This window comes from Ammospiza caudacuta, chromosome 11 (genome assembly GCF_027887145.1).
Source record: "Ammospiza caudacuta isolate bAmmCau1 chromosome 11, bAmmCau1.pri, whole genome shotgun sequence".
NCBI classification, from domain to species: domain Eukaryota; kingdom Metazoa; phylum Chordata; class Aves; order Passeriformes; family Passerellidae; genus Ammospiza; species Ammospiza caudacuta.
The window spans coordinates 19,646,490-19,670,406 of record NC_080603.1 but is presented as its reverse complement, the minus strand read 5'-3'; the positions used below and the strand labels follow the sequence as shown (position 1 = coordinate 19,670,406).

At 42.3% G+C, this 23,917-nt stretch overlaps 1 protein-coding gene across 1 annotated transcript; it reads right to left on the bottom strand.

Moving 5' to 3' along the window:
* Nucleotides 1-3,624: 3,624 nt before the first annotated feature.
* On the bottom strand, nt 3,625-10,256 carry AHSG (alpha 2-HS glycoprotein). Its single transcript, XM_058812381.1, has 7 exons — nt 9,989-10,256; nt 8,571-8,681; nt 7,346-7,430; nt 6,366-6,529; nt 5,968-6,081; nt 5,095-5,175; nt 3,625-4,254 (listed from the first exon to the last, which is right to left on the bottom strand). The coding sequence occupies exons 1-7, from the start codon at nt 10,190-10,192 to the stop codon at nt 3,979-3,981; spliced, it is 1,035 nt and encodes a 344-aa protein (XP_058668364.1). The 5' UTR covers nt 10,193-10,256; the 3' UTR covers nt 3,625-3,978.
* Nucleotides 10,257-23,917: the final 13,661 nt, after the last annotated feature.

Genomic DNA, 23,917 nt, shown 5'->3' with positions numbered 1-23,917 from the left:
ATCTGTGTCTCTTTATAAACTTGTGCCCCCTTTTTATTACATACTGACCATCACCTTTAAACCTGCAGCTGCAACAGTAAACATTAAGTCAATGATTACAAGGTTTTACAGAAGTGTTGTTGCTCCCTCTGAGACCAGACAGCACTTTTTCCCCCTGGCTTTCTGTCTCTAATTTGGACTTCACTGGGCAGATCATGCAATTTTGACCTCATGGCAAGGGATAAGAATACACACACAAAGCTGCTTCCTTAAGAAACCAGATTTGCTTGAATAAATCTATGTGCAGAACAGGTCTGGCTCCAATTCTGTTCTGTCAGTGATCCAGTTCTTCTGCCAAATAAAACAAAGACAAAGGTCTCAGTAATTTGAACAGAAAATGGTAAATGCCACAAGGTTGACTGATTTTGCAATTTCTATTTGTTAAATGACAGTTTTAAGCAAATATATTGACTCTAATATATGCAGTCAGTTTGGTTGTGATAGGAAGCTCAGTTTGGATTCATTCTGTGAGCATTTCCACTCATCTGGATACCTACAGTTGAATGCTACCCCTTAGCCCTGGAGGCATTGACACCCGTCAAGGGTCATGGCAAATTCTTCCCAGAGAAACTTTAGTTTGAAATCACAGCAGTGTGCCTTGTGAATAATCTGTCAGGAACTCCATGCTGGAGACAAGGGGGAATAACTTTACAAGTAGCTTCTATCTTGAAGATCTGGAGAAGTGACAGGGACCATTACTTGAGGAGGATCCTGGTGAATGTCACTGGTTTTCTACTAAGGGGCAACTCTGCAGCATTTCACCTTGAAGGATACCAGAAGCTGGGTTACCATGTCCCTGGCTCTTATTTTTTGTCATGGGACTCTGTGATTGCAGCTTTCTGCTGGAGGACATCCAGTACCTTTAGTTTTGAAAGTTCTGTTGAATGAGGAAGAAAAAATGCAAGTGAAGGGCATAATTGCCTCTTCAATGTTACTGTGATGTTTGGAGTAGTTAAAGATTTCTATATTGTCACTTTTTTTACTGGCTTTGTAAAGAATCTGAGCCCATCTGGAGACAGCAGAATGTGTCCCAGGGAATGTGCATAGAAAGCTGGGATTATAGATACAGCCAGAAGAGCTGCAGCAGCACTGGAGCTGAAACTCCTCTGAGAAGACATTGCTTGGTGGCAGAGGTGCAAAACCCCACTAGCAGGGCAGAAGGGGCACATGGCTGCTGGAGTGAGCCCCTCTCGTGTTGGGTGAGGGATAATGCACAGACTGTGTCCCCGAGGGAGGGGAGACAAGGGCTCAATGTTGGGAAGCACTGCTGTAGCCATGGTACAGGAACCGCAGCAGCAGCAATGCAGACTCGCTCCCATTGTTCCTTGTGCCTGGGGCTGCTTCCCCTGCGGCTAAGGGATAATAACTCATTTTCTTTATCCTTACAGTGCATGGCATTTCTATGGAGATGGGTGCCAGTTAGTGCTGGCTGTGTCGGTGCTTCTTATAATAGGGGATTGTTATATCCCTGACTCTGCTCTTTGTACTCTTCCTCTGCCTGGAAAGGAAAAATTTCTCTGTTGAAGTAGCTGACCTCAAAACATGGACACAACTGGGAAATCTGAGCATGTTCAGCCAAAGCAGCACATGAAGTACATGAGCTTTTGCAAAACAGGGTCTGAAAAAGCTGAAAAACATTGTCAGCCAGTGATGCAGACCAGGCAAAACTCTTCATGCTGCATTTCAAGGGAGGAGGCATTTGTATTTCATCTACCACCATTTCATATGTCTCATTGCCCCGAGAATTGATTATTAAATACTGACTCTGTTACTAAGGCCTAGGTGCATGAAAATGGGGCTATACTGGTAGGAGACAAAGTGATTGCTTCAAAGCAGTCATGGAAAACAGATCTGTAAGGGGGCACAATGTGTCCTTAAGAGGACAAGTGCTAAGGAGAAAGAAGAAGTATGGCTACCAAAGTGGAATGCACACAGAAATTTTTTTTCTTCCTGTTTTAGAAAAAAAGGAATTGGTTTCACCAGCCATAGGAGAACATCTGTGAAGTATGGAGCCTGCAGATGTTTCTGCTATATATCTTTGCTTTATGTGGTTTGAAAAGGCAACAAGAAAATGCAGCATTTCTGGATTTCAGGGATCCCCATAGGTAGGGAAACATTCATTCTACCATCAGAAAATTTTCTAAGCCTGGAAAGCACTCTCTCTTCTATTAATTAGTCCCTATTTCATTATATACAAGACAATATCTATAGTTAAGTAATGATGATTCCTAGTTTTGAAAAGTCTCATGTATCTGGTGTCACAGGGATCCAAAACTCAATAGTTGCAGTTTCATTAAATCCTGTGCTGTGTCTCATGCAGTGAGATAGGAAGACCTCCTATCTTACTGCATTAAGAGATTTCTACAGCTTAATACTAGCACTTTTTGAAGGAAAGGCTGCATGCAGGTTATACTGGAGCCACTGCTTTACAGAGGAACAAAAACTCCCTGAGCCACTGACTGGCTGTGCCTGGTGCAATTGCCCACAACACACTTCCTGCAAAACTCAGCATTTGCTGGAATGTGAGAGCAGCTACCTTCACAAGGAGAGCTTGCCCTCAGTGTGCTGCCATCACATCAGGCTGTGGTTCATAGAGTCTGGGCTGGTTTTTCTTTCTTCACACACCCAGCTGAAGCACTGGTGCAAGTGCCAATGACTTTTCCCTTCCCCACTGGCACAGCAGAGCAGAACCTCTCTGTATTGTGAGCTGTTGCACTATCACCAAGAGCAAGTGTTAGTTGTGTTGCTTACTGAGTACTGGATGGTTGTAGCTGGGAGAACAGGACAGGTTATTTGAAAGAGTTCAGAAATGACATGTGTTCTGCAATTTTTTGCTGCCTGCATGATAATTATCTTGTAGCAAGTGCTGTTCCTGGTTAAACATTCATGACTGTCTTTGAGACTGCTCCCCAGGGCCTGCAGAATTCCAGTCTGGCTGGCAGTAAAGATCCTTCTGGCCCCAGCCCCTTATTAATTCTCTACCTAGAATAGATTCTGCCTCTAACATGTGCCAGAAATTCAAGGAAGATTTGACTGCTAGGACAATGGTAAATTGCCATCACTGTCAGGGTCCTGTTATATGAGATACATGCCAGTCATATATTTTTTATTCCCTTGAACTGGCATTTCCTCATATGCACACAGATTGTGCAGGACCCCACGACTGCACTGCACCTGGGTGTCTGCTGGCAGGCAGACAATGCACATGCATTTGGCTGCAGGGACTGATGCTTTCAGCCTGCCAGCAGTCACTGTGTCCTGACTCTGTTCTTTTCATAGACATGGATGCTCTTGTGCCACATCCAAAAGTTTTGAGGTACTTCTGGTGGATATCAAAAGTAGGTACATGGTAGGAAACATTATAGGTGGAAGGGAAAAGTACTTTTTTTCCTGCCACTTCTTTAGTGCTATTGGTGTGTGATCAAAAGAGAGGACTGACCTGATTTTCCGCAGTGCTCAGCACCCACACATCCCAGTGAAGCTGATGAGAAGTGCAGGAGCTTAGTGTTTTTGAAATCAAGCCCAGAATATGACTCATAATGCTGTGAAGGAGATACTTGACAACTAAATGAAAATATATACAGATAGAAGGTAGCAAAGCTTTGAACATTTTATTGTGAACTAACCTTTCAGGTGGTGTTTCTATCACAAAGCTACAACTGTTGTATAGCTCTTACAACAGTTTCACTGAAACAATGTTTTCTGTATTTTAACTAGAGAATCCCTGTATGTAAAGTAAACTACTGCTATATGTTGTAATAATCTATATTTTGGAGCAGGCCTTTGCAAGGCCCTGACCATGGCTCTGCCCTCTGGAGGGTAAAACTCATTCAGGCTGAGAGTCACGTGTTCTCAACTATTTGTAGTTGATGTTGTGGTCTGTGTGTTGCTGCTGCACTGATCCCTCAGTTTGGCTGCATTGCATGTCTGAAACACAGCCTAGATATCGAAATAGCGAATCCTCCCAGGGCAGGGAGGAGGAGGAGGCACAAAGCCAACAGGGCGAGGGACTTTGTCATGCTGAGCAGCCTCTGCAACTGCTCTCTTTGCTACTGGTTTTGCTGGGAGCATGGAACGGAACATTTCTGAAGAGCTGGATTCAGATGCAACAGGGTTATTGTGGAAAAGCCCAAGATTGTGGTTTGTGACACCCACAGCACTGGGTGCCAGTCCTGCTGATGTGTCTTGACCTGGATGAGCGTAGGTAACTCCAGGCTGGAAAAGAAAAACAGCTCATGTTGGTTTTCAGGGGTTTGGGGTTTGTGATGTACAGGTAATTGATACCTTACTAGTTACCCTGCTCCTAAAAACTGCAGGCCTGCAACCCAAGTTCAAATGTTCCTGACTATCAGGAAGTCTGATTTGCATTGGAACACATGCACAGGAACCCAGGAAGCCATTTTTTATAGCCAATGATTCATCAGGACCAAATTCTGTGATATATGATCTTTCAGGGCCACCTGCACAGCTGGTGAAACATTCAAGACCAGCTGTCTCATTTTCTCTTTCATATACCTCTTAGACAGCTATCTACTGTTGAGCTACCAAGAGCTGTTGTCCATAGGAAGTATCCAACCACCACCTAGTCCTTCTGAGACCAAATGTGAGCTAAAATACCTGGAGAGTACTCAGGTCGAGTGCACGTTTCCCTCCCCTTGCTACAGCAGTGCAGGGACAAGGTCCCTGATTTCAGTCATGTCTAAGGACTAAAAGCCTCCCGCCCCACAATGCTGATTTCTGTTTTACATTTATCTGCCCCATCCCTTTAGCAGAGCAGAGTTTGGTTCCCTTTGCCCTGACAGACATGTGAATCTCCCAGATGGTCAAGAGGGCAAATTGTGTCAGGCATGGATGGCAGATATGACTTAATTCTCAGCACAGAAATCCATAGGATAATCAGGAGCTACCTTACCTTGGCTTTTAGGATACAAAGTTAGGTTATCACAAGTGGCTAATGCAGTCTATAGTGAAAGAAGTAAACTCAAGATGATGCCTTGTAGCAGTACCAGTAGGCTAGAATACCCAGGAAAGCAAGGGAGTATCTGGAGCTGGTACCTGATGTCCATACAACTGGCAATCCACCTGAAGGTCTTGTGAGGGAGCTTTTACCATCACTGCTGTGCAGAAACCAAAATTCTGGCAAAGCAGAACACAGTCAAGAGAAAATAGTTAGAAAATAGAGGGAGGCTGCATCAGAACTTTTAATTTCAGCACATTTAGAAATGGCTACTTGTTCTCATGTTCTATCTGAGCAGTAAAGTGCTTGCATTTTAGCCTGCTGGGCTTAAAATAAAAAAAGCTCTTTAAATGCATAAGCAGCAAATAAGGGAAACTCCTGTGTTCTTCTATAGTAAGATCTTTTGTATGTCTGGATATGAGGGAGGGAAAGAATATATAAGAATTTAGGTAAAGAGCTCCCACCCCCTAAAACTGCTTAGGACTCAGTTTCATCAGAAATAGAAGAATTTTAACATGGTAAAGTATACAGTATAATTCTCAAGAGCATATATATCAACTGAGTGCACTGGAATTGTAGGAGGGGGAAACAGTCTGGTTTTTTTTGGGTTTTTTTTTTTTTTTTTGACTGTGAACTGTTTAGTACAAAGAGCCTGATTTTCTCAGGTGCTCATTTTAAGAATAAACAATAATATATAGTCTATTCATTGAAAATATTCTGTCTCTGGTCCTCAAGCCTTTTTCAAATGTATTCAAATCCATGAGAATTCAGTCCAGATACCTCAGAGAAAAGAGATAGGTGTGATATAGCTTTAAGAATGATATATTGAAAAACATATCAGGATGGTACACATTTCTCGCACTTTGATCCCCACAGGGATCTATTCCTGCTCCAGTGCAAGCACATCCCAGCATGATGCTGCTTTTCCACCTCAGAGCTGGGGAGCTGGGGCTGATGTCTGCCATACTCACAGACTGATCCTCAGGCAGCAGCTGACAAGCCCCCACGTTGGCTTTAGCTTCTTGTGCAGAGCAGTTTGTGGCACCCACAGCAAACTCGGCAACAACAACGTGCCCTGGATGATACTGATAAAACAGGAAAAATGTTTCACTGACTTTGCACTCAGAAACTGCAGAGCTGCTGAGAAAAGATAAAAAGCAAATGTTGTGGCTTCATCTCCCACTGGAGTGAAAGGGAATCCTGTGGCTAAAATGACACATAATAGTTGGGAAATTAAAAGCAAATCAGGAGGGCAAATTAGAGCAAGCAAATTGTGTCTGTTTGCAAGCATAACTAGGTAGCAGGGCACAATTACTGTAGATGAAATATTATGTTTACATGAAAGGCTAGACATAGCTGTAGAAATCACCTGTATTTTGGCTCTTCCAATCTCGAGGAGTCTGAGGTAAGAATCAGTGGTTTTGCTGTTGTAGTCATTGAGTGCAGCTGACACGGTTTCTAACACCTCTGTGTCATTCATTCTTGCCAGCAGTGGACAGTCAGGGCAGACTTTGAGAATGTCTTCACTGGAGTCTGCAGGAGGAATAGATCATGTTTTGATCAGATTGCAAATTGTTTAGAAAGGCATTATAGGCCTATTCAGTAACACAAAGCACTGTTTAAAAGCCTGTCCCAAATTAAAGTGGCAGGAATTTTTCCAGTGCAGGCTATAGATGGCAGTGTGTCACACGACTTGGCCATTCAAATCTTTCTGTGGACTTCAGTAGCACATTTTATATGTTCTTACTCAGTTTTTAGAAAATTTTCTTTCTGGAAATCTGTGACAGCAGTGAAAAGGTGCTTCAGCTCACACAAGGAATGGTAGAAAAATGAAGATACTTTACCTCATTGGAGTTGCATTTGTTATTTCAGTCATCAGTTTTGACAGTAGTACTGAAGACATCTTGTACAGAGCAAAGAGATCTCACACTGAGCAGGCAGAATAGACATTCTGCTTTCCCATGGCAGTATTGAAAATGCTGGATTTAGTAAAGAAGCTGCATCTGCCAATGGCACTCTGATGACCAACAAGTGCAAGTAAACTCAGACCAACAAGGAATCAAATTCTTAAGGTTAAACTGCTGACTGAAAAGACTCAAATCTGGGACTTGCTCCCCAGTTAGTCTTATAGTATCTTAGTTGTCACAGTAAAGAGGAGCAAAGAGAAACAGTGGGTTTGTAAGGGAATGAAACCAGAAAAGAGGGCTGGATTTAGAAAACCTATTAACTGTTGTCCTTTATGCCATATTTATACCCAGGAGTTTAGAATCAGAAAAGCCACTGAACTGTAACCACTGCTATAAAAATACTCCAGCCTCTAGATTCAAATCTACAGAACAAAGCCTTTACCTGCATGTGAGTGGCATTTGCTAGCAAGTACAGATAATACCCCATCCACCTTCTGCAGTTTAACATCACAGTCACCCTCAACTGCCTAGAGAGAGACAAAAATCAAAGGGTTACATTGTTGGATTTTCTGATAAAGGGCCACTAAATTCAAAAGAACAGATCCTGGTTGACCATTCCTGGCAACATCAGTCTGATGGCAAAGGCACTGCTAGGCATGTCCTGATGTCTGTGATTTTGTAAAAGGCAGATCAGAGCTACAGAATCTGGATCCAAATCTGGATCTCAAAAGTATCAAAAATACCAGGGTAGCAGGATTGTGGACATTAAGTACAGGTTTGTCTCTCATATAGGGCAGAGAATATGAATACTTATGAATTAAGACCTTCCACAGAGCTCTTTGATAACGTTCTCACTAATCTCAGCTGGTCAGTGGCCATGGTAACAGCAGAGTGTGCTGCCTTGTGTGAGCAACATGATCCAGCAGGGAGGAGATGTCAAAGGCAAAGCTGGAGTCACTGGGAAGAGGGAACAGTTAGAGTTACCTCCCCCCCGATGGAAAATAGAATCTGAGCCCTGATGAATACAGGGGTAGATCATGATTCATATTTAGTGAGCTCTGTGAATTGGGCCCCATTCTAGAAACAGCAGGCTCAGACAACATTTTCACTGCTTTGGTCAGGAAAGCGTCTCACAGCTGGATCACACTTGCATAAGAACAAAATATCTGAGGCCAGTAAATTCCAGCTGAGCAGTACTTCAAAGGCAGAGCCCTGTCTGAAGGAATAGCTCATCTGCAGTTGTAACTAGGAAGAGAAGCCTTGATGGAACTGCAGCAGGTAACAACCCACATGTAGCCAAGGGAAGGGTATTTTTGCACACACTGACAGCCTGCCCTGTCTGTGGTTTGCAATGAGGCAATGACATGTGGGCTGAGTGAATCTGGAGCCCCTGTAGAAGGCCCCAAGGCATTCATGGACTGTGTGTGGGATGTTATGTTGGCAGAGATCTGTCCTCTCCAGATAACAGGACATGAAAGAAATCCAGGAGTGAAGTCCTTCATGACATGAAGGCAGTGAAGTCAGCAAGGATGTTACAAGTGGTTGGGTGGTTAAAGGCTGTTACAAGGATATGACATTAGCTTGGGAATCTGGTGATAGCCTGGCCTTTGGCATCAACATATTGAACATGCACCTTTGGACCCAGCTGGTAATGTTCAGATACTCACATGTTCTGCAAAGCTCCTCACTGAGCAATTTGCAAGAGGTGTAGGGCTGAGAATAGGGCACGTGGTCTCCAGTAAGTCAAGTTCAAGAAATATGATGTCATTATTTGGCCCCTGAAAGGAAAAAAAAATAAACCATTGGAATTGATGTATTTTCTTCACAAACATCACCAGATTTCTTCCCTGGGGCTGCACTTCCTCTGTTGCTCACTATCATGGGTAGCTCCAGGTATACACCAGAGTAAATGAAAAGGTCTTTACTTTTAACTTTATAAAAGAACAGGACTCTAAATCTGGAGTAAGTCAAGATAATCACACTGAGTTTATTCCAGCTAATAAGGAACAGGCTCATAAATTTGGCAAAGTCAAGCTTGTATGAAGTGAGTCAGTTCTCTTAAGTTAACTTAATTTTATTTTGTTGGGTAGTTTTTAAAAAAATCAACAGCTTTCTGATGAAAAAAACTTCATGTTTCTATAACCAGATACCAAACAAACCCCAGTGAACATTGACCTGCCTTGTTTAGTGCATTGGAATTACACTGAATTGTACCAGTTCATTTGTAACACAGGACACAGTTCCTTGGGTTCTCTAGGTCCAAGATTGATTCTGATCAAATCATGAGTGATTCCATTTAAACCAATTAAGTCATTTTAGTGTAAAAGCATTAATATGAGCAAAGCAGTGTCACCAGTGTTTTTGTATGGGCAACTCTGGACACACTTCTAATCTCATGTATGTCTGTTGTAGTCTTTTCTAAACTTATCTTTTGGCATCTTCTCTTTCATAACAAGTAGAAAACAGCTATGGAGTTTCACTCATGTCATTGTTTGACTATTTTCCATGTTTTAAGAGAACCAAAGGTTCTGAATTGGCACATACATTGTATTTGGGACCTTTTCTATGGCCTTTCTAGATGCCTTCATTGATAGCAATAGATCTGTGGGAGAATAAGCCACGGTAATTTCCATTTAGACTCCTTGGTAGCTCAATAAGACATTAGGTAAAATTAATGCCTACTACAACATCACAAATAGCATGGAGTTTTGATAGGTATGTGTTTAGCCAATAAGTAATTACCTGCATCTCAAAGATTATCCTCAGTTTTTCTCCAGATTAGCTACTGGTCTTACAAATCAGCACCTGGGATGATCTGCCCTAGCAAACATTGCATTTGTAACCCGAGCTCTTTCTAGCACTGTACAAAAACATCTGAACATTTCTCCCTCCCCCTCTGTTCTGCTCTTTGAGAGATACATTCCACTGACCTGGTTTCTCCACTGCTACCAGGTGTCCTTGCCCCATTTAAATCAACAGAGCTATGCTGATTTCCCCATGTGAGGATACAGCCCTTGCAGGCCCTTGGTGATTTCCAAGCATCCCCATGTGAGCAGAGTGCTCTGCCTGCAAGCTCCTCACTTACCTGGGGTACCACACGGATATCCTCGATTCTGTTCAAGGCAAACTTGTATCCATGATGACTGTGGCCATTAATATAATTCACAGCAACTTCAGCTGCTGCTTCAGATTCTGGGTCATCACAGCCCAAGGGAGCAGGGGGAGCTGCTGGTACAGCTTTGTGAATTGGAAGCTGAACAAGCAGTATTAAAGCTACTAGTGCCTTCATGGCACCTGAGGAAAACTGATCCCTTTCAGAAATAGAGATCTAAGAATACAGCTCAGATGGTAGCTAGGTAGTGGGAACTGGGGCCTCATTTATATAGTACATACCTCAGATTTACATGAGCACACGTCTGATATTTGTCCCAGTTCCAAGAAGCATTGCAAACAACAAAAGAGAAAAGTAAATGTTAGGACATCAAGCTGACTGATTAATTTTGGCCAAAGTAAATTTTATCAGGTAGGATATTGCGAAGTCTGCTAAAGCTGCTTAAGAAGAAAGCGTCAGCAAAAATGTAACACAATTTTTAGACACTTCTACCAACCAAATACTGTCCATGTAAGAGGAATGGGATCCCTTCTGTTAAATGTGTAGAGATGCTAGTGCTAATTAAGCTTTCTTGTAAACAGGACATTCTGTTTGGGCCCAAATCTCACCAGACACCAATCTAAATTGTGAGATCAGTAGCATGATAATTTAGAAAATGGAATTTTAAGTAGCTCTAAGGATCACATTCAACAGCAAATGTAATTGAATAGCAACTTTTGCTACTGAATTTATTTGGAATAGGAAATGAGGCATGGTTCCTAAATCCTTTGCATCAGCTCTTTCTTTCTCTAAATAATCTGAATATGTCCAATAGTTCTTGGAGTTTTATTTTGCAAAGCAGGCATCTTGTAGGAATGTTTCTGGAATATGTTGTACAGATTTGAGGATTTGGCAGAAGATCCTAAAGAACACAAAGTGTTTTAAGGAGGATATAGAGGAAAATTAGCTGCTTAAATGCCTAGGAATGCTGGATCCTATCTTATATTTACATTCATAGTGTACATATTTACAAAAGAGTAATGGGATAAAAAAAATAATCTATGTAGCAGAATAAAGCATCTATGATGTGTCCAGCATTTACAATCTTTAATTTAAGGTGAGCTGACTTTGGCTAGATAGATTCTATCTAGACAGTCTGGCTCAATCAATAGAAATGGTTTTCCTGCAGGGGCTTCAGAGCAGGTTTCTACCATCCATGCTAGGGCAGTGATCAGAACAGTAAAGGTCCCTTTTGGCTTTAACACATCTGAATCTCTGTTGTCATTTTTGGAGTCGAGGAACTAGCTGCAGATTTGAGATGAATAGAAGGACTTTGGCATAGTTAGAAGTTGGGGTTTTTTTACTTTAGATAATAAGCATTTCTCCTCAGCTTACATGATATTGTGAGAGAGGCTAAAAGTTTTGGGAAAAGAAGCAGTTTTGAGTCATTCCTCTCTCTCCTAGAATCTGTGAGTACAGGAAACACTATAAATAGCAATGGTTCAGTTGGACAGATTATGTGATAAAGAAGGAGAATGGGAAGTGACTGAATAGATTGGATTATTTGCTTCAGTTGTGTGGCATGAGGTGTGTTATGGATGCTAGGATTTGCAAATTGAAGAGATTCATGGGGAAAAGAAAGACTTTTTCTCTCTCTCACATTAAAAAATTGGTCTGAACACGATTTGTTTCTTCTCCATTACTTGAAGCAGGGGTTTTTTGGCATTTTTCTGTTGTGTGGATGATCATTTGTTTTCCTGAGTTTGGCCTGCAAGAATTAAAGAATGAAGGTTTGGTGTCCCAAAAACACACTTTAAGTGTTCCTTGTGGGCATCTTTTGAATTACAGCAAATTTATTTAGAAAGATAGTATTTTACTCTTTACCGTTAATGCACAGTTCAGTTTCTAACCTGTAAATCCTTTAATTCCCCTTTTCCTTTTTTTGGTCTGAAACAGTGAGGTGAACTTCCATCAGGTGCAGATTAAAATTGTTTTTCACCTGAGTGACATATAATTATCCCAGTGAAGGACTTAAAATATTATATCTAAATTTTGTGTGGTCATTACTCAGTTTCTTAGGTTACATCTTTTCTACTTAGAATTGCAAATACTGTAGGATGTATAACATTTCTGCAGTCAAGTTCTGCATATTCCTAAATGTAATGTATAACCCAGTTCAGTCAACTTCAGGTTCCAGTTTCAAAGAACAACTTAAAGCCTCAAATAGCAAACAGGATTTATTATCTTCTTTCTTCCCTCTTCATTGTCAGTCACATTCTGAATTCCATTTACCAAGCAGGGCAAAAAGGAAATACTTTGAAGCCTGCTGTACCTCTCCTTGGTTCCTCTATAGGCTTACTCAAGCCCTTCCCCTCTTGGTGACTGTGTGAACTTTCTTTGTGGGCATACAGAGGATGAGAAATGTGCCCACATGATTATTAATGCTCAGTGCAATATGGAATGTTGGCAGTTCGGGGTGACTTGTGATATGTGGGAGGAAATTTGTGTTTAGTTTTTATGTTTGGAAAAGGAGCTTAAAAATACAATCAGGTAGTTTGGGTACAGGTACTATGACAAAGGAGCTTTTGACATTTTGGGTACAGACTGACACACATCTGCCTAACTATTCCCTCTGAAGGTGGGATTGCTGGTGTCAGCTCCCTGCAGGCCTGTGGCCCATCACGACTGTCCTTTTCACAGCCCCCTCACTGTAGAGGCAATAATTGCAGAGATAATTTCTCACTGAACCCAGGCAGATCTATTCTCTCTCTTTCATGCCTGAGACATAGTAACACATTGTCCTGTATTTGCAGTAGTGGCTGCAAATAGTTCTTACAGCACAAGAAAGTGACCTGAATGCCATGGGCTCCTGCACAGAAGGTGACATCTCAACCCCACTGAAGTGAACGAGTCTTTCACAAAATAGCAGTAACACAGAAGGGTTGACTTTGGAAAGGACATTGAGTGGTCACCTTATGCAACCCCACTGCACAAGTAGGGAGGGCCACCTTGAAACAGTCACCCAGAACCACCCAGTCCAGGTGGCTTTTGATTATCTCCAAGAAAGGAGACTCCACAACCTCTCTGGGCAACCTGTGCCCATGCTTGGTCACCTCACAGTCAGGTGTGTTTCCTGATGTTCAGACAGAACCTTCTATTTCAGTCTGTGCTCATTGCCCCTGGTCCTGTCACAGGATACCACTGACAAGAGCCTTGCTCCACCCCTTTGCACCCTGATTTTTGGTATTTATACCCATTAAGCCCTTCCAAGCCTTCTCAGTCCCAGCTCTCAGCCTTTCCTCACAGGAGATGCTCCAGTACTTTAGTTACCTTTGTGGCCTTTTGCCACACTGTCTCCAGTATGTCCCTGTCTCTCCTGCATTGAGGAGCCCAGAACTGGGCACAGAAACCAGGTGGACCTCACCAGTGCTGAATACAGGGGAAGGATCACCTCCCTAAAGCTGCTGGCAGTGCTTTGCCCAGGGCAGCTCAGGGTACTCTGCAGCAAGGGAACACCATTGCCTCAGCTTCGTGCCTGCCAGGACCCCCAGGTCCTTTTCTGCCAAGCTGCTTTCCAGCTGGGTGATGCTTTCCACCATATTTTCCTACATGTGCTGCCCTGGGGATTTCAGGATTTCAGACTTCTCTCTGAACTTTGTGAGGTTCCTGTCAGCCAGTTCTGCAGCCTGCCATGGTCCCTCTCAATGACAGCATCACCCTGTGGCACCCCAGTCACTTCTCCCAGATTTGCTCATCATCCAGATCACTGCTGGTGTTACACAGGACTGGAGCCCAGTATTGCCCCTGTGGGGCACTGCAGCTTCCTGGCCTCCATCCCGACTTTGTGCCACGATCAGCACCTCCAGGCCCAGCTCTTCAGCCAGTTTTCAACCCACCTGAATCCACCTTTCACATCAGTGGTGTGAGGCTTTGGCCCTGGTGAATTAGGTTGCCTGAGAGACTTGACAAGGCTTCACTGTGATGGAAGAAGAAGGAGCTGGGTTTACTGCCCTTGTTATATAAAATATAGTATTGATTCTATGCTCAAAAATTGAGGCTCCACTGAATCTCAGTTCTTAATAATTCATATAAACCACAATGGAAAGGTGAGTTGATGGTTTTCTTTTTTGCTTTCTCTCCTTTTTTTTGGTTGGATGCTTGGAACAACTAGCGATGATTGGAAATTTGCTGCCCCTGCTCAAACTCATTTGGAAAAAAAGCAAAGAACCACTTTCCTAGATGTCAAATTGACACCTTCCTGAGCTTAAGATTCAAGCAAATTAACCAAGCAAACAGATAAATATCATCTTTTTAAAGCTTCACATCAAAGTTAAACACTTGTGGGGATTTCTGAGGCTCTCTTTTCAGATTACTAAACCGACATTTTTTGGTAAAGCAGACAGAACTGGTCCAATTCTCTGTACCACATCAAAAGATGCATTTCTGAGCAGTCAGGCATTGTACAGTACTGCAAAACTTAATCACCTTTTGCTTTACACTTGATTAAGTACATTACTTTTGGATCATCGAGTTCACAAGATATTGGAACATCAGGGCTGTCTTCTATATAGCCATCACCTACTCAGAAACCTGCACGCCAAGGCAATAAAATGTCTGCAGGGAAAATGTCAGAAAGTTAAAGTCACCAGCCTTGTCAAGGCAGCATATTGCTCCCTTAAATGACAGTATAATCAGCATTTAAAAATAAAGTGTGTGAAAACCCATAGAGGTCTGAGAAAAACCTCAAGACAAATTAGACTAATTGATTTGCATAGTCTTATTGGCCCCTTTCCACTACCTGGGCAAATCTTCAGCAGATGTAAATTGGCTCAGAATCACTTCAGTCCAAGTCCCCCACTCTCTCTATAACAGGAATTTCAGGCTGAAGAAAAACTGTGGAGTATGAACAGTTTTACCAGATTGTAATAGTAGAATATTATATGTAAATTAATTAATATTTATTAAATATTAGAATCTTCAAGAGAAGAAAGGCTGACCATGTGCCCTAGTTTGCTGTGCTATTTGCAGTTGAGAAATTTCTTTCTGTGAGATATAAAGTGTGCAGACATGGCATCTAATTTGGGAGCCTTTAGTCCTGGATGTCCAGCTAAGATTCCTTTTCAGTGAGCTTTGCTGATCTCAATCTGTTAACCTTTATTTTCTTTTAACTGTAGAATGAAAATAACTATTTTCCCTTTTAATTCTGTGATGTGAAATAACTCACTGAATTTTGTAAAAATGTTTGTTATCACTGGGTAGAAGGATGAATTCAAAACATTAGAGGAATCCAAGAGTCAGAAAAGCCAGGTGCCAGTAAGTAAAACCTTAGATAAGACTATTTCCTGGACTTATCAGAAAGGTAGGAAGATTGAGGGGATTGAAATTTGGCCTTCCAGATTTAGTATTTATTATTTCAGAGACATTTTTCACTGGTTAGAGTTTCTTTTAAAAAATTGTATTGCTTTTATTTTTCTTTTCCTTTGAAAGAGCTTTAAAAGTTGTCAAGAATTTTGAAATTTTTACTGAAAGGAAAATTTAAATTTTTGACCAGCTCTCCCAGACAAAGCTAACCAAGTCTATTTTTGTTCTGTTCTCTCTTGTTCATTTTGCTCTTCTATTGTCTATGCCACTGAAATACTTGAGTGCCTTCCAGAAGTACATCAACAGACAAAACTAGCATTTGTTACATGAGAGTCTATTCTCCTTCTCTTCCCAGTGGGAAGATTATATAAGATGTTTTGTCTTAGTGAAGTTTTTGATTGATTTAAATTTTCCTCCCCATTTCCGCATTTTCCCTGCTCTGTGTTTTGATGCTGCAATCAGTAACAGGAGCAGTTTTATGTGATGAGGATTTTCAAGCCCCTGATTGACTTACCCTGTGTTACACTGACCTGGTATGGGAGACCCCCCCCTTCCTAAATTTGTTATACATTTTTACCCTTTTATTGAGGTCAAAGTTATTTATGTTGCCATGCAACTCTAAACAGTGGGATATTTTTGCTTCAGCCCTGCAGGGATGTCATGGTTCTCTCAGTATCATTCCTGTGCAATTTGATGGGTGTGGGAAAGCTGTGCTGGAGATGGATAGGTGGCAACTGTGAAATCAGAGATTAGCAGCTGTGGAAGGATTTGGGGGGGTTGGCTTTATGTTCTTATGCTATAGTTTGTTCTTGCAGCTTCTCTGGGTGTTCCCCTGATCATTGCTTCATACCAGAACCTAGAACAAACAGAGCAGGATACCTGGGAAGAGACTGCAGGGCTGAACCTCCGGAGCAAACAGTGGATCAGAAGCAGAAACCAGGTATTTCACACTGAGCAAACAAACGCCCTGCAGTCACACTGACCTCTCCCCATCTCCATGACAGCAAGGGAATTTCAGCTCCACTCCCTGGGAATTTCAGCTCCACTCCAGTGACTGTCCTGGCATTACCAGAGTGACCACAGACACATGGGTCCAGTTTAAAAACGCAAATTGAAACATGCCACATTAATTCCTACTACTTACAGGAGTCTTTAAAGATGTAAGCACACAATTTGTCTGGGTGCTGTCATGTTCTATGACGCTGTTAGTCTCTTTGATGGAGAACTCCACATGATAACTCCACATGCTATCCTCCCTTGCTGAGTTAAACCCTGAAATTTAGTAGCAAGTGTTAGGGAAGCCTGCTGTGCTCTCTGGATTCCCACATGCTCAGCTGCAATGACATATTTTTGATGTGAGAAACAAAGTTCACTCTTGGCACTGTAGGTAAGTGCTTTTTCCACTGAGTTTTGTAGAAAAAACTGCACATTCATTCTTGTGAATTCTTATGCTGTGGCAGTCTGAGAACATTTGTTCCCGACTTATGAAATTGTTCCCTACTTATGCTGGGCTACTGTTTTGAAAACAGTGCCTGTTTCCATGTGGAGGCTCATTGGCATGAGTGACAGGAGGGTCCACACTGTTCCAGGCAGGGCTAGGGAATGGCAGGTGGGGGATGGCAAATGATATCCTTTCTCACCTTGGAGCTCTCCTTCAGGGGCATGACAAACTCAATCAATATCCCAGTGAGATTTACATAATTCTGACAAGCAAGACAGTCTTAAAAAATTTAACTTATTTATTTTTATTTAGGCAGATGATGAAGTCCTATGGGTTTTTGGTGGGTTTTTTTTACTGCTACATGTCCCTAAATCACCCATTTAATTCAATCTCTTCTGCCTTCCAGCCACATGGCTAAAAATCTGGAAGTAAGATTGGAAACATGAGGGGGACATTTTAATTTAATAGCGTGGAGGCGATATATTAATAACACATTTGCAACAGGGGAAGTGGGTCTTTCCAAGTCAGTGCAGTTTGAAGGAATTTATATAGACATTCCTGCTTAAGGAGTTGAAATTTTGCATGTTAGACATAAAGTATGGATGACTTTTATGACAACAAAGTTACTACACTTACAGCTCTCCCTGCTTAATTTACACAGCCTCAGATTCACAGCAGACAGGGAGCCCAGGCTGTCAGGAGCAATAAACACGAGGCTCTCTGAGCAGACACACCCGTGCCCAGGTGACCTCCTCCTTAGTGTCTCAGAGCAAGGGAGATGTGATGTGAGCATCATGGGTTGATTAAAAACAACATCCAGTGTCACATTTCTGGGCAGAGGTGCATGTCAACACTTTTTCCCGATGTGTTTGTGAATTTGTTTTGTTATGCCAGAGCAAAGAGAGCTGTGGCTCTGTTTACATTCAGCCCAGAAATTCTGAACCAAACAGTGATGTTAAATGTTGCCAGTTAAAATTGCACATGTAACTGGCTAGTGCAGAACACTGATTTTGTACTCATGGATTTATGAATAAAAGAGGCAAAGAGAACTCACAGAACTGCTTTGGTGAGGCTACAAGGTTCTGTATTTCTGTATTGGGCATCTCAGCCTTTGCCCCTGACATGTCCCCTCTGCTGTTCTGTTGAGCATTGTTCGTATCAGTAAATTTCTAATTTTTCCATTAGTTATTCCCATTATTCTGTCTCTTGAGGGGAATCTTGGGTCTTTTTGAGTCCTCTTGTCTTACACAACTATTCTGGGTCTACAGCATAATTTTCTTCCTGTCAAATATATCTGAAATCCCTGTTTTATCTGTCACTGTAGCTCAGTATGTTCATGTTACAATGAACTCTATATGATGACTTCCTCTACCATTGGTCCTATTCCCTAAGCAAGGCTGTATTTCATCATTTCTCCAAGTGGTTCCTCATTCACAAGAACATCAGGCTCAATTTCCTCCTTGCATTTGCAAGGCCCTGACCAAGACCAGACCTTCTTGCTCAACTTTCACCTGGATCTCACCTTGTCCATTCTGCCATCACCATCTCTTTGAGCCATTCAGCCTTGTCACTGACAGATGTGTCTCTTGCACTCTCTTCAGAAAGAATCCCACTTCTGAGCTGGTCCTTGAGGCCATCACCTCTCTGAGCTCTCACAGGGCCTGAAGAGCTGCCCCTTGTCACATTATCTGCAGTAAAGCATTACATGACGTTTAAACCTGTTTTTGTTATATGGGTGGCTGCACTTACACTAAAAAAATTTGGACTTTGTAAGGCAAAATGTGTGAAAAACACCTAAAATTATGAATTTATCTACCACATTTCTGTTTTGACAGGTATCTTCTTAATCTGCCTTTAAGAGCACACTCTATGCCACTCTAGGGACAGTCTTATCTTCTTGGCTTACCAAAAGCAGTTTGGTATGAAACATTCCTTTGAAAACAAATCTTATTTGATAAGAGGGACTCTTATCTGGCCCCTACCTAACTCTTGCCTTCATTTTGGGATATGTGAGGAACAAAGGAACCGTCCTGTAGTGCATACACAAGTCTTGCAAATAAGACTGTCCTTGGGGTAGCTGGATGAAAGCCTTTCACGGACAAAAGGGAACATATAATATTTACTTGTTGTAGAAGAGGAAGTGAGGTCTAGTTCATACATTTTGATTCTCTTAAGAACTTTGAGTTCTTAAGAGAAAGGTTGGTAAAACTGGTGTCAAACATTGTTATTTTTTCTTGTTATGTAACTCACCTGTAGCTTACCTGCAGTTTTAAGTGTGCATTAACATGGGAGCATAAATCTTGGCTAGGATTGTGGTGTTGCAACTCCCAGGTACTTTCTGAAAGGAAATAAGATCTTTTGCAAACTTTAGACCAATAAAAATATAGTAGTTGTCATTTCATTAAGTTTCTTGACAATTTATTTGCTTCATTTTTGTGAAGCTTCCGTTTAATGATGCAAGTTAAAGATTCTGGTTTTGAAACAAGTGCTGGGTGTTGGTTAGAAACCTTGCAATCTAAAATCTTACTGAGAAGATATGTCCAGAAACAGTAATTTTCTGAGTACAGCTGAAGATGTTAAAGATGATTGTGTAATGTTACGTGTGTATTATAGGAACAGGTAAAGACAGGCACTAAGAGGGGATTCTTTTCCTTGAAATTCCCACCTATTGTCAGTGTTCATCTCTTTCTTGACTTTTGATACAGCCCTTCAAGTTTTTGAGAGTGAGATACTTGGGGCAGGCCCATGGAAATGCCAGGACAGATGGACAGATGCGCTACATGTGCTTTGGGGAGCTAAAGCACTGTTGCAAAGAGTTGCTGGAGACTATTTGTGCACAGAGAAACAAATAACTCATATTCCCAGCTCTGTAATCAAAAGCCATTCTTGGCTGGGGGAGATCTCTGCAACAACATTCTTGCCTCCCCTTGAGAGCAGGAAGCCAATGATTATTCTGTTACCCTTCATTATCATTCAGTGTGGTATAAACTGCCCAGGACTTGAACTCTCAAGTGCCCAGGAGGGCCAGTACATGAATATACCTTGTGTCAGCAGAGGCCATTTCAAATAATACAGATGATGACAGATTGATGTTGGTAGCTCATTAGGCAAAGCACTGACCGAGACATCAAATTCCTTTCAGCGAGAATATGGCTGGAGTGTTTGCTGTTGTGCATTAAAGGAGAGACACATTTTTCTTCTTTGATTTCTCTTGCTTCCTGCTTCCCATGTTTGCATCAGACAGTGCCAGCTATCAGATCTGTCATCATGTTTGACTTTCCTAATGTGAACAGCTGTGCCAGAAGAATCAAGGTGTAAAGCTAAACCAAATCTGCAGATATAGTATATATAATATATTTCAACAAAAGACCTGTGTTCACAAGCCTCCTGTGGCACACAGATTTTAATATAACACTTGGCTTCTAGCTTGTCCAGATCCAACAGTACAATCTTCCCACCCGTGCCTGAACCGATAGAGAACAGATTTCTGAAACAGTGTAAGGTGTATTGAGATTGCTGTCTCGTTGGTATACTAACTCCTACACTTGTGGATTATGTTTTCACACTTTTGGGGCAGGCCTTAACCTGTATGGTTAAGCTGGTAGCCTTCTGCCTCTTCCTGAAGAAGATGGGGAGAAGTTTCCCGAGCAGTAAATGCTGCCATAGGTCTCTACCTACAGGTCACAGTCCAACAGAGGAAGCCAGGTGACTTCTGCTGCCATCATACTCCCCCAGGGACCTGTCTGTGGAGGAAGGCAGGGTGCCTTGCACAATGTGCTGCAGAGAAGAGGGGTAGTCCAGGATTCACTGAGGGAAAGAATCTCCAGTCCATATTTGGTCCTTGGGCCCAGACAGAATAAAATACTAATAAAATACTTCTTAGTCTGTGGCCTAAGGGCAAACACACCTGAGGCTGGCTGGTCACTGCTGTGTCAGTGCCGGAGAAGAGGAGCCCACAGCTGCTGAGAGGGGCCACAGAGAAGAGATGGACACCAGAGGAAGAAATCAAATCAAGGAGAGGGGGGGGAGTATTCAGCAATTGAAAAGCTCCAGGGTGAGGATGGCTGCTGACACACCCAAGGCTCTGCTGGGTCCTGCTGCATCAGCCACTGCTGATAGCAGGCAGCCCATCCAGCACCACTGCACAGCATTCTCTGCAGCCACAGGGTTCTGGGGCTTTGTATGCACTCAGTGATCTTACAGTGCTCAGGGTTCTTCATCCCCACAGTGCATTTCATATTCAGAATGATTTTACAAACTCTATCCCTCAGAGGTAGGAAGAGACAAACATTGCATTTATACAAAATACAGTATTGGAATAAACATCACTACCAGTCTAGTGGCAAATGTCACAGAGGGATCTGATTGCCATGGTACAAAAATGATGTTTCAAAGTGAATGTGTGTGGTTTTCCCTGTTTATTGTAGTCTGCTCTGCTCTTAGGTCCTTGTCTTTCAGGTGTGGTCTAAGGTATATCCATAGAGTAAATTGCAAGGGTTGTGATGAACAGCTTTAAGTAGAACTGGGTTTAAACAAAGTCAATGAGAAATGACATTATGGGGCAGAAGCCTGTCAGACATTTCCCACAATTCAGTGTAGGGCTAGACATGAAGAGATTGGCATTAACATTATGTCTAATGTTACTAGTCTGATGATTTACATACCTTTTATTGATTTTGTTTGAATTGAGTTTGTTACTGTTGCTTTGGTCTTAATTTATATAACCAGTGCTCAAATGCACTGTTTTCCTAGTAATTCTTGCATTACAGAGAGCTACATGCAATGACAGTAACTGTGCCTGGCAGTCTACCATCTGGGTACATGCTAATAAAATAATCATCTGCATAATTTTGGAAGTCATTGCAGATACTGGGGGTAAAATTTATTGGGTTTGAGATGAAAATTGCAGGCAGCTTGGTAGAATAATAATGATACAAATAATTTCCCCTAAAATCCTGGAATAGTCTCTGTTGGGATTTATTTTACATGCATCATGAAGCTGCCTATGCTAACTTTGCTTTGATATGAAAGGTAAATAGAGGATGAATGATTAAATAATTTCTATTCAGTTTTGTTGAAAAGAAAATTTAAGTCAGTAAGAAATGGACAATTTCTCTGCTGTATTATAAAAATAATAAGGGAGGAAAACCCCTTTTCCTTGCATCTCTAAGTAATAACCTAATAGGGATTGCAGAGCTTGGTCACAATTGGGTCCCACTGGTAGGATCAATATGTGTTTGTAAAGCAAAAGACAGTTTGCTCTGTAAGGAATATATGCCCTTTGCTTCTTCTGCAATCTGAAATCAACTGTAACTCACCCCAAAGATGCCCCCTAATAAATCCAGAAAAAGTAATAATTCCATGAGAAGCATGTCCCTGTGAGAAGAAACACGTGGTACCAACAGATTAGCACTGTATCCAGGAGTAAATTCCCCTATTCCAGTCCAAAGGCCCTTTCTGCAGTTGGAGCTGAACATAGAATATCATATTTGGGGGCAGGAATAATTTCTGAAATAGCCATTTCCATCTCCAGTTCCCATTCTGTCCGCATCCAGTTTATATTTACCAGAGACACTGGAGAAGGTGCAACAGTGCCTGTGGAAAAAGCACAGGAGCAATGAGCCCGAGTGATTGATATCTTGGGTAGAGATCTTTGGATATTTATGACCTTGAATGCCACAAATTGAAACCTCTCAGCAACTAAAGCCTGTGAAAGGAACTATGAAAGGGAAAAATAGGAAAGCCCACTAAATTCCACTGAAACTAATCAGGTTAGAAGAGCCAGCCTGCAAATTTTTGTAGATGTTTAAAAAACCATTACTGGCCTGTCCCTTCAGACTAGGGACAATGTGGGACACTTAACACTGAAGTTTGTACTTTTGAGTGATTGATATTCAAATGAAAAGCCTGAGCTGGGAAACCAGTTTAGCCAACTTTGAACAGACTACAGAATAGAAAATATACCAAGAGCAAAAGAGACAACAAGAGGGTGTTAAATGGACTTGCAGAGTACTTTGGGAAGCTTATAGAAGCAGACAGGAAGAGATGAACAGGCTTTCTTAGAGCAGAAGTTCAAGTTTGCTGTGTAACAAAGGTCAAAGAAACTGAATCTGAAATAAGAGCATGTTTTTGAAGATAAGCTGTTGAGGCAGAAGAACCCAAGCCTACAAATAAAAAATGCTTCAGAGTAGCTAGAAACTAGAAGAGGCGCTGTGCATGGGCTTAAGAACATTTTACCTGCTGCCAAACTCTCTTAATGCATAAAATTTTTGGTATTCAGAAAGCTGTGGAAAACGTGCACAAGTGGCATGTCCCACTGAGGCATGTTCTAGATGCAGGGGTTTGTACCTTCAGCAAGATGGTGAACATGCTGGCAGAAAATTAAGGAGCTGGTGCTACTAACAGGTTTTAATCACGATGCTCAGCTGCCCCTGCCAGCTGTTCTCAGGCATGCCTCCGTGCCTGCAGGATGCCAGGATCCATGCCTAGTGCCTCCCAATGGCAGCAGCCCTGGGCCAGGCTGGCACATGTCCATCAGAGGCACTCAACCACACCCGTGGTGGCACGGTGACAGCTCGGGGAGCGGGGCAGGCGTGGAGCACGGGGCAGGCTCAGTTCCCATGGCTGTGCCATGGCACGGGCTGACGTTGCGGGGTAGCGCTAACGGCCCCGGAAAGGGGAGGTGCCATTCCCTGCTCCTGGCCACGGCTCTCACCCTCCCCTGGCACTGCTCCTTCATTCACCCAACCACACAGTGCGGTGGTGCAGCGAGTTCTGCCATCTGAAGATGGAGCAGTCATTGTGGTGAGGTTGGTTCTTTGGCAGATGGACTCCAGGAGTTGGGTTAACACAGATCCTGCGAGTGGCTGTGCAGGCACGTGGGAAACAACAGCCAGAGGAGAACCTGGATAATCGAACCAGTCCAGTCACCGAATCATAAACCTTTCTGGGATCTCTGGAGATCACTTGGGCAAACTGCCGACACAAAGCAAGACTATCATCGGCATTACAACTGTTTCAGCTTCAGTTTCTGTGCATGTGAAACAGGGGTGGCACCACACTGGGAAGCTGAATACCTGTTTGGTGAAGCATCTGGAGATCAACAGGTGACCAGCACTGCC

What these genes read in the sequence shown, in the direction of transcription:
- AHSG (XM_058812381.1), bottom strand. Translation starts at nt 10,192, where the DNA reads ATGAAGGCACTAGTAGCTTTAATACTGCTTGTTCAGCTTCCAATTCAC. An exon ending in TTGGAAGAGCCAAAATACAG is followed by an intron (nt 6,082 to 6,365) that starts GTGATTTCTACA and finishes CTGTTTTATCAG; the next exon opens with TATCATCCAGGGCACGTTGT. An exon ending in TGCTGCCTGAGGATCAGTCT is followed by an intron (nt 5,176 to 5,967) that starts GTGAGTATGGCA and finishes CTGCTTTGCCAG; the next exon opens with AATTTTGGTTTCTGCACAGC.